We start from the raw sequence: 13,413 nt of genomic DNA on the forward strand, positions 1-13,413 counted from the left end.
TAAAGTGAAATATTGAGTATACGTGGTTCTCTGGCCTTCTGCAAAGACAATGCAAGGGGAAAGGCAGCTGGAGCACCAAGAAAGTTAAAATATTAAAACGGATATTGCTATTTAAGTTGCTTTTACCCAAAAGAGGTCACTTTTTAGTAGCATTTCTTGAATCTTGAGCTCCCACTGTATCTTCATTTTTAGCTCATCTTTTTAGCTACCTCTATGATTTGGTTTAGTATCAGTGCTCTCACAATAATTTTTAGCCTCAGCAGGCTGCTGTTTTTAAAGAAAACCTTTAAAAAAGGCATGACTAACAAATGTTATTTCCATCTCATGCAAAAAATGCAAAAAGAGAAGGTGCTGTGTAAACTAACAACCGTTTCACAATCCCATTAGCATGTCCAAGGATCACATTAGGCCCCAGTGTTTAGAAAACGAGAATGTCTAGCTCTTTTTTGCACAAACAATGGATCAAATAACATTTTACTGTGTAAAATGTGCTCAGCCCCTCATCAGTACCCTTCTTTCAAGCATCTTCCAGCTCATTTTTGTAGCGTTATCGTCACAGATTTGCTGGTTAACTCTTAACACTCTTTTTTGTGATCAACTTTTTCATTAATACCATTCATCATTACATATACAGAAATGTTAACCAGTGGTATGGAAAAAAAACATTCCCCAGCCAACTCTTACCACTGTTTAGGTATGCTTTAGGTATAAGAAAGGAGCTGTTTTGAAAATAAAAGCTCCAACATTTTGCCCAATGAGAGCCAAGACATAGACTATGAGACATTGTAAAGTACTGACTGTCAAAGGGGAATGTTTAGCAGCTAAGGACCAAGATATTTATTTGAGAAGCTTGTGGAGACCAAAAACAGAGCTATAAGATGGCAAATAATAAACTCAAGCCCTTCCCATACATGCACCCCTAGAATTTACTAAAGAAATTGCTAACAAAGACAGTAGTTTAGTTTAGAACATAGTTTCCTGATAGGCTTGGTCACACTTGTCCTTCACTGCATTAAGCAGGAATTCAATTATGGCTGAAAAACTTGGGTAGTTGCATTCACACATGCTGCTCACCAACAGGAATTTTGTACAACTGTGAATATGGCTATAGATTTCTTGGTTATGAATAAAATCTAAAGTGGTTACCCTGATAATTTTGGACAAAAGACGAAGGCAATGGATGACAGTTCAGAGGCAAAGTCTGTAGGTATGGCAAAAGCCACGTATAAGGGAATAAGTATGATGTTAAGAAAGTCTCGGTCTTCTTCTGTCCACATGTACCACGCAATCTTGTCTTGGAATGAACTAATCATGTGACCCCGTATGTTACATCCTGTGAAGTGTTTACATTGTTCTTTTGCGATATATTTCTATATCGAAACGTCTGAAAAACCACCTCATGAGAACGCAAAAATTTTTTTGCAATATTCGAGTTTCTTCAAAATTTAGGTGATTACCACTTTTTTATTATGCTATTTTGATTTTGCACGTTTCTAATGGTAATGAAAATGCAGCTTGTGAAAACAGAAAGAGTTGTGGTGAATACCTTGATGAGCATATTTTGGGATTTTAATGAAAAACTAAACAGAGGTGCACCATAGCTGCGTTTCCACCAGGTAGTCTGTTTTGATTGAGTACAGTTTGGTATGGTTTGGTTCATTGAACCCAAAAATCGCTTGCATTTCCACAGACAATAGGGGTAACACTAGTCCATTCTAGTGGTGCTACTGAAGGGTGCCAAAAAAGTAGGACAGTACAGAACAGTTATTTAGCACCCTTTCCAACTTTTGATAATGGAAACACAAATGAAGGCATATTGTGCCATACCAAACTGAACTACACCGCTCGGTGCAAACAGCATGCATGCAGACAGCTACGTAGTTAAGAAAGCTTTTGTTTGCTTTAAGATCGCTGCTGGTTATGAATGAACGGGTCTTCCGGACCTGTTTTCACAAGTTTCTCTGTTAGTGAGGCTAATTGTTTTATGATACTTTTTGTTACTTCAATGGCTCCCAATAAAACCTATGTGACTGATGACTTAATGCATAGTAGTCTAGTGTTAACACCAGACTTCTTCCACTGTAGCAAGTCATCATATTCATGTGTCTGCAAAAGGTCTCCTGCAAATAAACAGTGTCATCTCCATGCACAAAATGAAACTGCTGCATTATGTTTTCTGTTCAACAGCATGTTCCTCTACATTCTTTTGCTGACATTGTGATTCTGTCAAAACACACTGCACTCATATAAGGACAGAAATGTTGTTGCCTCCTGTCCAACAGAAATAGTCTCTTTATAGTGCAAAGTGTAAATTAAAGTATTGCTCTTTATTACCATGACAAACAGGTTTTCAGTGGTAGCTCCCAGCGCCTCTAAAGACTCCGGCTCATCAGAGGGTCTCTTGTAGTGAAAGGCCGTTCCTGCGATGTCAAACTTCCTTGGCCAGTCGATGGTCCATGCTCCATTGATGTAATAATCATCCCCTTCTGATTTCAGGGCTAAAAAATCAGAGAGAAGAAGAAATGTTTCAAAAAGCTGAAATCCAAAGAGGCAGGTTCAGTAGCAGAGACAACAGGTGGAGACAATCATCATCATCATTTTCTGCCTCCTTGATGTCATACACAACTTTGTATCCCTCGAAAGCCTGAGCAGAAACCCACACACGTGCCTGTACACGAAGGCATTCATGTGCACCGACATGTACATACATCTAATTTGGGAAGAGAAAGAAAGCACACTTCAGGTGAAAGCTTGGATGACTCTTGTGAATACCGCTCTGTCTGGTTGTCAAAACAAAAGTTGGTCTCCAAGCACAACAGATCTGAAAATATCCACTTTCTCTGTGTTGAAACTGGGCCAAATTGAGGAGAGGCGATCCAACCGCTGGCTGTTCTGTCTGTCTGGCTCGTGCTGCAGATTCCCCTCTGCTGCATTTACGCAGATTAGATGAACAATAGTTTACTCCTCTTTAACGTATCACAATCCCCCTCCGTAATAAATCCAGAACATCTGGCTCTGATTGAGAGCATTGTTATTCTTTTACTTCTTAAGTCTTTACAAGCAGTCTGCATTTTTATATTGTCTGACTTAGTTTTGCTTTAATAAAACATAAAAATGCAAACTTTTCTGACCTAAATAGCAAGGATCCAGACAATGTTGCAAAAACAGATAATATTTTCATCAGTGGGGTCACAGATGAAATTCATAACAGTTACAAATGACTTGGAGGGGAAAAAGTAGTTCCACAAAACAGCAAGAAAATCACACTCTTTTAGCTGAGATATATAGACATTATATCCCCCATAATCCTTCTGGAGCAGGCAGCTGTCACCAAGGCCCTATAAATCTGGTACAGCTCTCTGGTTCAAAGTGTTACTTAAGCCCTCCATCAACACCATCCGCTATAAATTCAACACGCTGTCACATGTCTTTCTCTTGTTAATGAAAAGACACAGGACTGGCTTAATTGAATCCGGTTGTTTGATTGTTTTGGGTCTGATGCTGCCAGTGTTGCAAACTGTTTTTTGTTTAGTCTGGAACAGAGCGGATGAGTCTGGTGCCAAGATGGCCATCACATGTGTAAAGATTCAGGGAGGTTTTATTTTACAGACTTGGTTTTATGGCTTCACATTAGGCAACAGGAGATTAGACGATGGCATCCTCTAATTGGCTCTTTACTAGGACGCAAAGAAAATCCCTGGAAATGTGGTTTACACAGAACTGAACGGGTAATATGAAACAGCTTGATATTGCAAATTGTCAATTCATCACACTGTAGTGAACAACAGGCTCTGCTGAGACTGATAGATTGAGAGTGAAAGCAGACTGAGTCACATTAGTATTCCTGCAGAGATGAACTTTAACACTGCAGCAGTCTGAGCTAAATGGTAATATTAGTATGCTTACAGGTTCACAGTGACACAGCTTCCATTCATACATTTAGCATGTATGTGTATGTTTTTTTTCCACAAATCAGGCTTATGATCGGTAATTAGTGAGTATCACAAAGTATCACAATATTTGCAAGTATTTGGTGGAGCCCCGTCATTGACTGGTGACCAGTCCAGGGCATACCAAGCCTCTTAACCAACGACAGCTCTGGCTTGAAGAAAGTCAAAGTTATGTGAACTATCCTCTGGGAACCAAATAAAAAGTTGGTTTGTTTGTTAGCAACATAACTCAAAAAGTTGTGGACGGATTTTGATGAAATTTTCAGGAAATGTCAGAAATGGCATAAGGAAGAACTGAGTAGATTTTGGGACTGATCCGGATCACCGTCTGGATCCAGGAATTTTTAAGAATTCTGTACTATTGGGAGATAGGGCTAATGGCGGAGCTCTGCGCTGTTACCACTTTACACCAGGCGATGGCAGACATGAGTAACTTCAATCCCAGCAGCATTTGTGGGTGTGTTTCTATTAAAAGTTTTGGAGTTAATAGAGTTTGAAAGAAGCACGCCCGGTCGAGGAGATGAGTCAGAACGTAACAGAGAGAAAGACAGCGAATTGTAGAGAGAATACTGACAATGCTGGGAGGAACAGAGGAATATTCACCTTCTGCCATGACTTCCAGTTGTCCAGTGAGACCATGGGTGAGACTGTCAGTGCATCTGTTGGCACCAGCAGGCAATGCTTACACCATGACAGTGCACCCATAGTGAAGCCAATGCTTTGCCTCACCATGTTTCCACCCCACCGGGGAGGGAGTAATCGGCGAATACCGTGGTGGGGGGCACATGGGGACGGATCCAGGAATTTTTTAAAGGATTCTTCACTATTGGGAGAAAGGGCTAATACAGAGGTCTGCACTCTCTGAGTGCTTTTCTTGTATAAAATGTTATCATGTTAACATATTTGATGAATAAGTCAATATTTTATGGTACAGAAAAGGGTCAGAGGAACACCAAAGTCCTCAACACCTATCCTCTATGTACCACAAATACTAGGACCAATCAGGTTTCCCTTTTGATATCAAATCAATCATGGTCAATATAATTTGGCTTTTTTGACCAAAAAAAACTGTGCACACTTTCAGGTTGCACAGGGATCAGCCATAAACAGCCCTTTGCAAGTCCGGCCACAAATTCTGTATTGGATTGAGGTCTGGGCTTTGACTCGGCCCCTCCAGAACATTTACCTTGTTGTCTTTCAATCATTTCTGTGTAGCTTTTGCTGTACACTTTGGGTCATGGGCTTGTCATCCATGATTTTACTGCATACATTTTACACTCTATCGTCAGAATCCTTCCAAGGTCAGCTGCCAAGAAGCATCCCCACAACATGATGGTGCCACTACCATGCTTCACATTGGGGATGGCGTGTTTGTGGTGTTGTACAGTGTTTGGTGTCCGACAAATATAGCGTCTTGTCTCATGGCCAAAAAGCACCATTTTGCTCTCATCAGACCAAAGGACTTTCTTCCACTTAACTATGGAGTCTCCCCACATGCCTTTTGGTGAACTCTGGTTGAGATTTAATGAGTTTTCTTAAACAGTGGCTTTCTTTTTCCCACTGTCCTATAAAGTTTTGACTAGTGAAAAGACTGGGTTACAGTTGTTGTATGCAGAGTCTCTACAATCACAGCTGCTCAAGCTCGTAACTCTTTCAGAGTAGTAATAGGTGTCTTGGTGGCCTCTCTCACTAGTCTCCTTCGTGCACGGTTATTCAGTTTGTGAGGACGGTCTGATCTAAGCAGATATACACACGTGCCATATTCCTTCCATGTCTTGATGATGGATTTAACTGAACTCCAGGGGATGTTCAGTGCCTTGGGCATTTTTTACTCATCCCTTGACTTTTTCTTTTCAATAATCTTGTCTCTGAGTTGCTTGGAGTGTTCTTTTGTCTTCACAGTGTAATGGTGTCCAGGAATACTGTTAAGTCAATGACTGGACCTTCCAGGCACAGGTGTCTATACTAAAATCACTTGAGAAACATTCACTGCACTCAGTTAATCCACATTTCACTAATTGTGAGACGACTAACACCAATCGTGTCTGTTAAATCTGTTGAATTAGGTCAGTCAGTCACAAATATAACTTCATAGTAATCCATTTTCCCTTTGTCATTTAAGAGATTTTGGGAATTTTTCTTATCCAGAAAGCCAAACTATATTGATGATGACAGACTTTTAAAATCAACCTCAGTGGGGCACTTCCTCCAGGGATCATGAATCTACCAGCAATAGTCACAGTAATCTATCCATCCATTAGTAGTGTAGTTATTCTGGTTAAGACCAACACAGCATTCCCCTGAGCCATGCTGCTAGCTTAATTAGTAAGAATTTATCCTCTAAGTGCTAATTAATCAAATAAAAAGTGACTAAATCATTTCTTGGCAAACACTCACCAATATAATTCTTTGATATGGCGACTTCTTTGATCTCGATGTGAACTGATCCTTTTGGGATCTGAATCACCTCCATGTAGCCTGCAAGACATAGAACAGGGATCATTAAGGTCACTTGCCAGATCTCATTTCTCTGAGACGTTTTTTTTTTTTTTTTTTTTTAACAACTGAGTGAAGACAAAGTTGCATATCATGTTAGGTAGGAGTACCTATAGTATAAATTCCAAAACACCCAAAAAGGACAAAGCAGGAGGACAAAACAATCCCCTCCTTTTTCTTTTTACAGTCTCTCTCTACACACATGCACTCACAGTATTTTTAGATGGTTTACTAGCCATACCATAGAAGGAGAAATATGTTTTCTCTCTCCTGCTCTCTATAGACGACTTCAGGCTGTAGCCAACACTAAGTCCTGTCTGTACTCCTGATTTCCTCACTCAATGATGTAATTAATGGGAAAATAATTATGTTTTGTCCGATATTTTGACAACACGGCTTAAAATATATGATCTGTTGGAGTTTCAAAGGCCAAAACATTATATTTCCACAAGTATTATCTTCCTCTTTTCAAATATTTGTTGGACAAAGAGGAAGTTGGATTTCTTCACAGCAATCTTAAGTGACTTACAGTTTTGTCCCATGTGGTCATCCAATCAAAGCATATGAAAAAGAGGGCTGAATATCAAGCCTCAACACACCATTAAAGATTATACAGATACCTGCAGTGACAGATGATCTAAATAACAGCATTACGAGGAATCAGATGAGTTTTTACCTCCTCGTGGTAGAGACTCATTGAAGAGTCCCTCAGTTGCCTCGCAGGTGCTGCCGTCCCCTCCACACACACGGCATCGATCTTCTTTTGCATCAGAGCCCAGGATGTTGTCGCAGCCAACATGCTTGAAGCCAACAAACAAAGTTGGAGAATCAGAATGAGTATTTATTTAACTGAAGACTGGAAAATTAATTCAGGATTCAGCACCATTGTTCTCTGAAGTTTAACAGAAAAAACTCCTGAAGCAAGATTTCAGAGCATGGGTTCACCAGCTCGAGGAAAAGTTCCACAGTTTGCTAAATGTGTTTATTCTCTTGTGCTGCAAAAGTTGGCTGATGTCATGATTGTTGGGCGATGTCAACATCAATGCTACTCTGGTGTCTTTGTTGAAGCTGAGATCAAAATAGATGCCTTTATTCAGTACCTAGTGTATGTTTGTTATAAACTACATCCTTGTATGTAGCCTGACAAAAACAAAGTCCTTTTCTACATATTCTTTCTTACCCAATTACTTGCTTACTTACTTACTTGTGTGCTTACTTAAGTATTTCCCAACTTAGTTATTTACTTTTTTGCTTGCCTGCTTTATTTTCAATGTGCCTTGAGTAAAAGTTGGAATTTCTTTTGGGCTTCATAACAACATGAAGAATGGATCAGACCAATCAGTGTCATTTAAGTAGAACAAGATGGGCAGGGTTTAGTTGTACTGGACGCCAATAGCAATGGCAGCCACTGGTGTAGCATTAAGTTTGTATGTAGCTGTAGCACAGTAGCAGTTTTATCAGAACTGGGCCACGTTTCTTCATTAAAACAAGAAAGGAGTCACACCAAAAGCTTCTCTTGGCAGAGAAGATGTTTATGCACTTATACCAGCTGGCCTCAGCATGAGTTTTATCCATCAATAAGCATCCACACTCATAAACTACAGCACCACCGGTCAGATGCCTGCAACCTAATTTTGTCTTGTTGCTCTGATTGGCCCATTATAAATGTGAGAGACAGAACAGAGGTAACTGATGTCTCTTAGTCAAACTTGTCCATAGCCACATAATCCTGAGAAGATATCCAATGAATGAAGTATAGCGCAGTATTTACGCTGGTGCTGCATGATTGGGACTCCTTAGGTTCAATACCAGGTTTGGATGGAAGGGAGTTGGACCAGGGTAGCTTTTTTGTTTTGATTGAAAGTCAACTTATCATTTCAAGCTCAGCCAACAAAAAAAATTAATACAGCCATAACACTGACTTTCTAAATTCAAAATAAAACAACTTTTTATTGGCGCTGGTTTAGCTTAGTGGGTGGAGCAGGCACCAATGTACAGAGGCTGTAGTCCTCGACACAGTGGTCGATTCCTGGTCTTGGTGCTGATTGGTGCATGTCATTCCCCCACTCTCTCTCCCTACATTTCCTGTCTCTCCTCAGCTATCCTATCCTAATAAAGGCAAAAAGCCCAAAAAATAAAACAAAAACAAATGAAAAAAACAGACTATTTTGTTTCTAAAAAAATGGTTGCCAAGATAATGAGTTAATGTCCTATGATCTCTAAAGAAACACCAAATTTAAGTTATCACAGGGCCGAGAGTAGGGACAAATTTGTCCTGTTTACTTGTTAAGTCATATGTTCAGGTCCATTTCAGGCCCAAACTGCAACATTTTTCTTTAAATGACTGAAATATTTTGATAAAACTTTAGTTGCCATTTCTCACAGAGAAGGTGATGGTAGCTCCTGGGAATCACTGCTCTGCAGAAACTAAACTAACATCCACATACTCAGCAGAAAACAGATCATTGAGGATGTATGTCTATCTGTTCTAGACTGTGGTGACATTGTCTATAGGAATGTCTCTGCCTCCACATTTACTTCACTAAATTCCAGTCATTGCTTCAGCCACAGATTCAATTTAGATGACCATAACTCCACATAATCACAATTCCACGCTCCCGTCAATGAAACCATTTTCCCACCGTGCGTGTGTTCTGGGACAAGGACAGTAGTCTAAGTAAATTGCCTAATTAAGCTAAAGTCTTAGCTCCACTTAGCTGTGCATGTAAACATACTATCATCACACCTAAGTCCAAATCTGCAGCTGGCAATAATACTCAACAAATACACCATTTATACCAGTTTGAGTAATGGTATGAGTTTAATACAAAACTGTGTCTTTGTGGCCTATTTCAAATTACATTTTGAATATGGAGAAGGAATAAAGAGGCTTTGGATGTCATAGAGAAGTCATGAACTATTGAGTGATGGCTAATTCAATATTGTGTTGGTGATTTTGGGGATTTGGGAGGAAAAATACAGAACAACGCCAAACTGATTCGCTCACATGGCAACAATAACACAAGCAATAACAGCTTTAACAAAGTATAACTTGGCAAGTTTTTTTCACATTAAATAAATAAGAGGTCATTAAACCTGATGGACTCTACTAACAAACAAAGCAGATAAAAGTTTGTTGGCTTTAAATAATTGTTAATTTAGAGGCCACATGGAGCCTATTTAAACTCTTATCTCTGCTCATAAAATAAAAAACTAACTAACCAATCAAACTAACTCAATTTAAAGTTATTGCAGCATCATTAGTTGATTGGTAATGCTTTGGAAGTCAAACTATTGTACTCAGCAGGGTTAAAATGATGGGAGTTTCTGTGTTTTCATCATTTCATAATTTTCCCCTTAAAATGCTTACACATCAATTGGATCTATAAAAAGCATTGCATAACATTTGTATTGCATTTTGGATTTTTTTCAGCTCTGAAGCAGGTGGCTTTTTGTTCACGGACTGCATATTTACAATAGGTTCATGAGAGCATTAAAACTATCAGCAGACAAGTACTTTGAAACATTTCTTGAGCATTATGGGCACCACTTGGATGGTTGTCTAAAAGGCACAGAATGCAAGAGGACATCTCTACATGAGTCGTGCTTGAGGCCACCTCTACAAGTGAACAAGCATGGTGCCAAAGTTTGGTACACATGTATTCAAATGGTCCAAATGGAACTGCAGTAGAATTTAGGCTTGAGTGCCTCGTATGAATACACCCAAAGAGCCAGCTGATGCATTGGTATTTATACTGCCGATTTTAGCGTTTATTCTTTGATACACCAAACTCTAGTAAGTACACTCTTATAAACAAAGATGCAAAGATAAGGAGCAATTGACAGGCATCTGGATAGACATTGTGGACATCAGGTCATGGGGGCCAAACTAGACAACTAGATGATGCAAGAAAAATTCTGAGATACTAGTCTTGCTGGATTGTGGTTGTGGGGCGTCTTGAACACACCATTTATTATGTCAAGCTACAAGAGCATTTGTCGTTCCAATACTCATTTTCAGGCCTGACATTGACGATGAGATCCGAGGTTGCCAAAATCTGACTGAATTGGTGTAGTCTGAGACAGCCTTAAGGAAAAGTCATTTTCTGGGTTCTGAAGATTGGAATGTACCATCTTTGTGCCTTATCACACCTCATTTTAAGGCAAACATAGCCACAAGTAATAAGGGGAGTAAAAGTTCATTAATGTCCACTGTGTCACCTAGAAGGCAGGGAAGACACTTGCGCTACCTGCCAAGATGCATTGTGCTAGGTGTATAACTATAGCAGCCATAGAAAGTTGTTTAGCTTAATTAATGATTTAAAACCATTAGTTCTATCCATATAGAGCATTAAATTCACGGGACAGTGGAGAAACAGCTGTGTAGAGTGTGGTAATGCTGTGTAACAATATCACAGGGAGGATTATTGTTATCACCAACACTTCCACTCCTCCTTTGGATCTCCCACTGCTTTCAACTCTCCATCACTATCCCTCCTCACTCTCTCTGTCTGTCTGTTATTTGAGATCTTTCTCTCACTGTCTGCAACTCCTGCAAACAGCAGAGAAGTTTTGAGTGTTTCTGAACACCCTCCAGGCAGACGGTGTTCTCGAGATTTATCACAGCGTGGCAGAGCCTCTGAAATAAAACTCTGGATTCAGTCTGGAAATAAAACCAGCAATGCTCCTCTGGTTGAAAACATTCCACCTCTTAGGATTCTCTCCCCATTAAAACACACACCATGTTGTGTTTTTATATTAGAATCAGAGTAATGTTGTTGGATCACACACTGCACTGTCATGCCAAACAGTACGGTCAGGTGGAAGTCAAAGCAAATACTTAAATCGAGGGACCAAGACGTTATTTCAGCTGCATCTTAGAAAATGCACAAACACAGGCATAAACTGTACAATAATGATTTATACTCATGAAAACAGAGACAGCACCAACTGCCAACTCCTTTCAATAAAACAGTTTTGACCTTTTTTATTAAATCAAATATACATAAAATTGCTATTGAATCAAAACAATGATTTTTGTGTTTTATTCATCACAAAACAATCCAAGCTGAGGCTGCAAAGCACTGATAAGAGTCAATGCCAGTCATTTGATCACAATCAGCCACTCAATGGCTTAATTGTTGTGCTCTGAAAGAGGCGCATTTTTGTTGTGTTTATCAGAATCTGCCAAAAAACTTAGACAGACTTAGGAAACTCATGTTTGGTCAGTAAGGATGACTGTAGCTGCATTGAATGTAATGCCACTTTTCTAATAGCAACTACCACAATTATTATGTAACAGACTGGTGAAGATCCACAATTTTCCAATACACCGTACATGCAAACTGATCTTTATACTGGATTCAACTCTGCAAAGTACCATCAGCATGACATTTCATTTTCTACATAGGCTTTCATAAACAAGGGCTTGGCCACATATGTCAATGTATCTGGAATGAATAAATCCTAAAATTCTGTGTTTTCAATGGATACTTGGTATAATCATAGACTGTAGAAAATATTGACCACAGTCTGAGTGGCATTAGTTATTTGGTTTCTGAAAGGTGCTTTTGTAGCCAATTGGTAGTGGTCTGTATCTTGAAAACACTTTCTTAGAGTGCCAGAGGACAGAGCAGGCGCCTTTGCAGAGGCTCAAGTCCTCGATGCACTGGTTGCAGGTCTGCATCTCCATACAGGCAATGTCTGGTTCACATGTTCCCCTACTCTTTCCCCCTATTTCCTGTCTGCCTTCATAAAAAACTGTCTCAAACTAACTTTATAGACCAATGTAAAAACAGACAAATACGTGAGGTTGCTCTTAAGCCTACAGACAAACAGCTACACCCTCCTGGTTTTTAGTAGGGCCTATACTGTACCCTCTAGTTGGTTGCCCAATATATGCTACATACTGTCTAGCAGCGTTTAAGTTCCAGTATTCCACTTTGCATGCTAAGATAAGTGGGCATTTTTAATCATGACAAAAGTAGATGCATGCAGCTCTGAGTCAGTTGTTAATTCACAAATATATTTAGGTTAAAAATCATTTACTGAACTTCAAATTGCTTGTTAGATTTATTTTTAAGTTTGTGTGGACAACTAGAAGAGTGCTAAGAAGATAGGGTTTCTAATAAGCCTAAACAAGAGGCGGTTTTTTTGTTGATTTCCCAGATAACCACCCAAAGTAAGGTTTATGCCACAGCTGCCCTAAATTAACAGCATTAGTAATTACCAAAATCATTTTTTATGTTTCTGCAATGGTTAATACACCAATATGTAGAAGCTCATAAACTGAAATGATTTTTTTAATACTAAAATATAACTATTATTGTTATCCATGAATTTTCAAATTTACTGATTTACAAAAAAACTGAAAAAATAGTAAAGCACATTAATATTTCTTGATTAATATGTCAAATTATAGTTATTTACTTGCATTCCTGAACAGAAAAATGAGTTTTAGTGGTTGAATGTTATGCTTGATTAATTTCTGACTTCCAAGAGAAGCCTAGTGAGCTGGCTCAAATTTGGATATAAAAAAGGTGAATTCAGTTTGAAATTCCTCATTCCTGTTCAAAATGGTAAAACGTGGAGGGCTCACTGAAAATGAAAGAGTCCGCATTAAAGCACTTCATGATGCTGGATGGTCTCAGAGACAAATATGACAGGTGGTCTGATAAATTTGTTAAGCACTTTACATACTGTAGTTGTCACAAAATGTGAGCGCCTAAAGATAGACGTGTGGTTTTCATGTTGCATTTCTTGCTTAAGCCAAAACTGGTAACTATATTTCTAGGTCCTGCCATGTTTTGTGGTGGATATTAAATATAGGAAATCCTCTTGTGTGTGAATGTGTCTCAGTTGTAAATAATGAGTCCGATGGGGCAGGAAATACAGAAGCAGAGATTGTAAATAGGTCAAGAGTTCAGCCAGACTTTATAAACAGTTTTGTTTGGAACTTAAACAAAAG

The 13,413-nt window shown here is 39.0% G+C and overlaps 1 protein-coding gene across 1 annotated transcript in view; it reads right to left on the reverse strand.

Annotated features, from left to right (window-relative positions):
• adamts6 (ADAM metallopeptidase with thrombospondin type 1 motif, 6) overlaps positions 1–13,413 on the reverse strand; it is a 115,523-nt gene that overhangs the window by 33,288 nt on the left and 68,822 nt on the right. Inside the window, exons 17-19 of the mRNA XM_041810222.1 lie at positions 7,123–7,246; positions 6,348–6,428; positions 2,335–2,498 (exon numbers count right to left, since the gene is read on the reverse strand). Of these exons, the coding sequence (XP_041666156.1) occupies positions 2,335–2,498; positions 6,348–6,428; positions 7,123–7,246 (369 nt within the window). The remainder of the gene's footprint in view (positions 1–2,334; positions 2,499–6,347; positions 6,429–7,122; positions 7,247–13,413) is intronic.

The sequence above is a fragment of the Cheilinus undulatus genome, linkage group 17, assembly GCF_018320785.1.
Source record: "Cheilinus undulatus linkage group 17, ASM1832078v1, whole genome shotgun sequence".
NCBI classification, from domain to species: domain Eukaryota; kingdom Metazoa; phylum Chordata; class Actinopteri; order Labriformes; family Labridae; genus Cheilinus; species Cheilinus undulatus.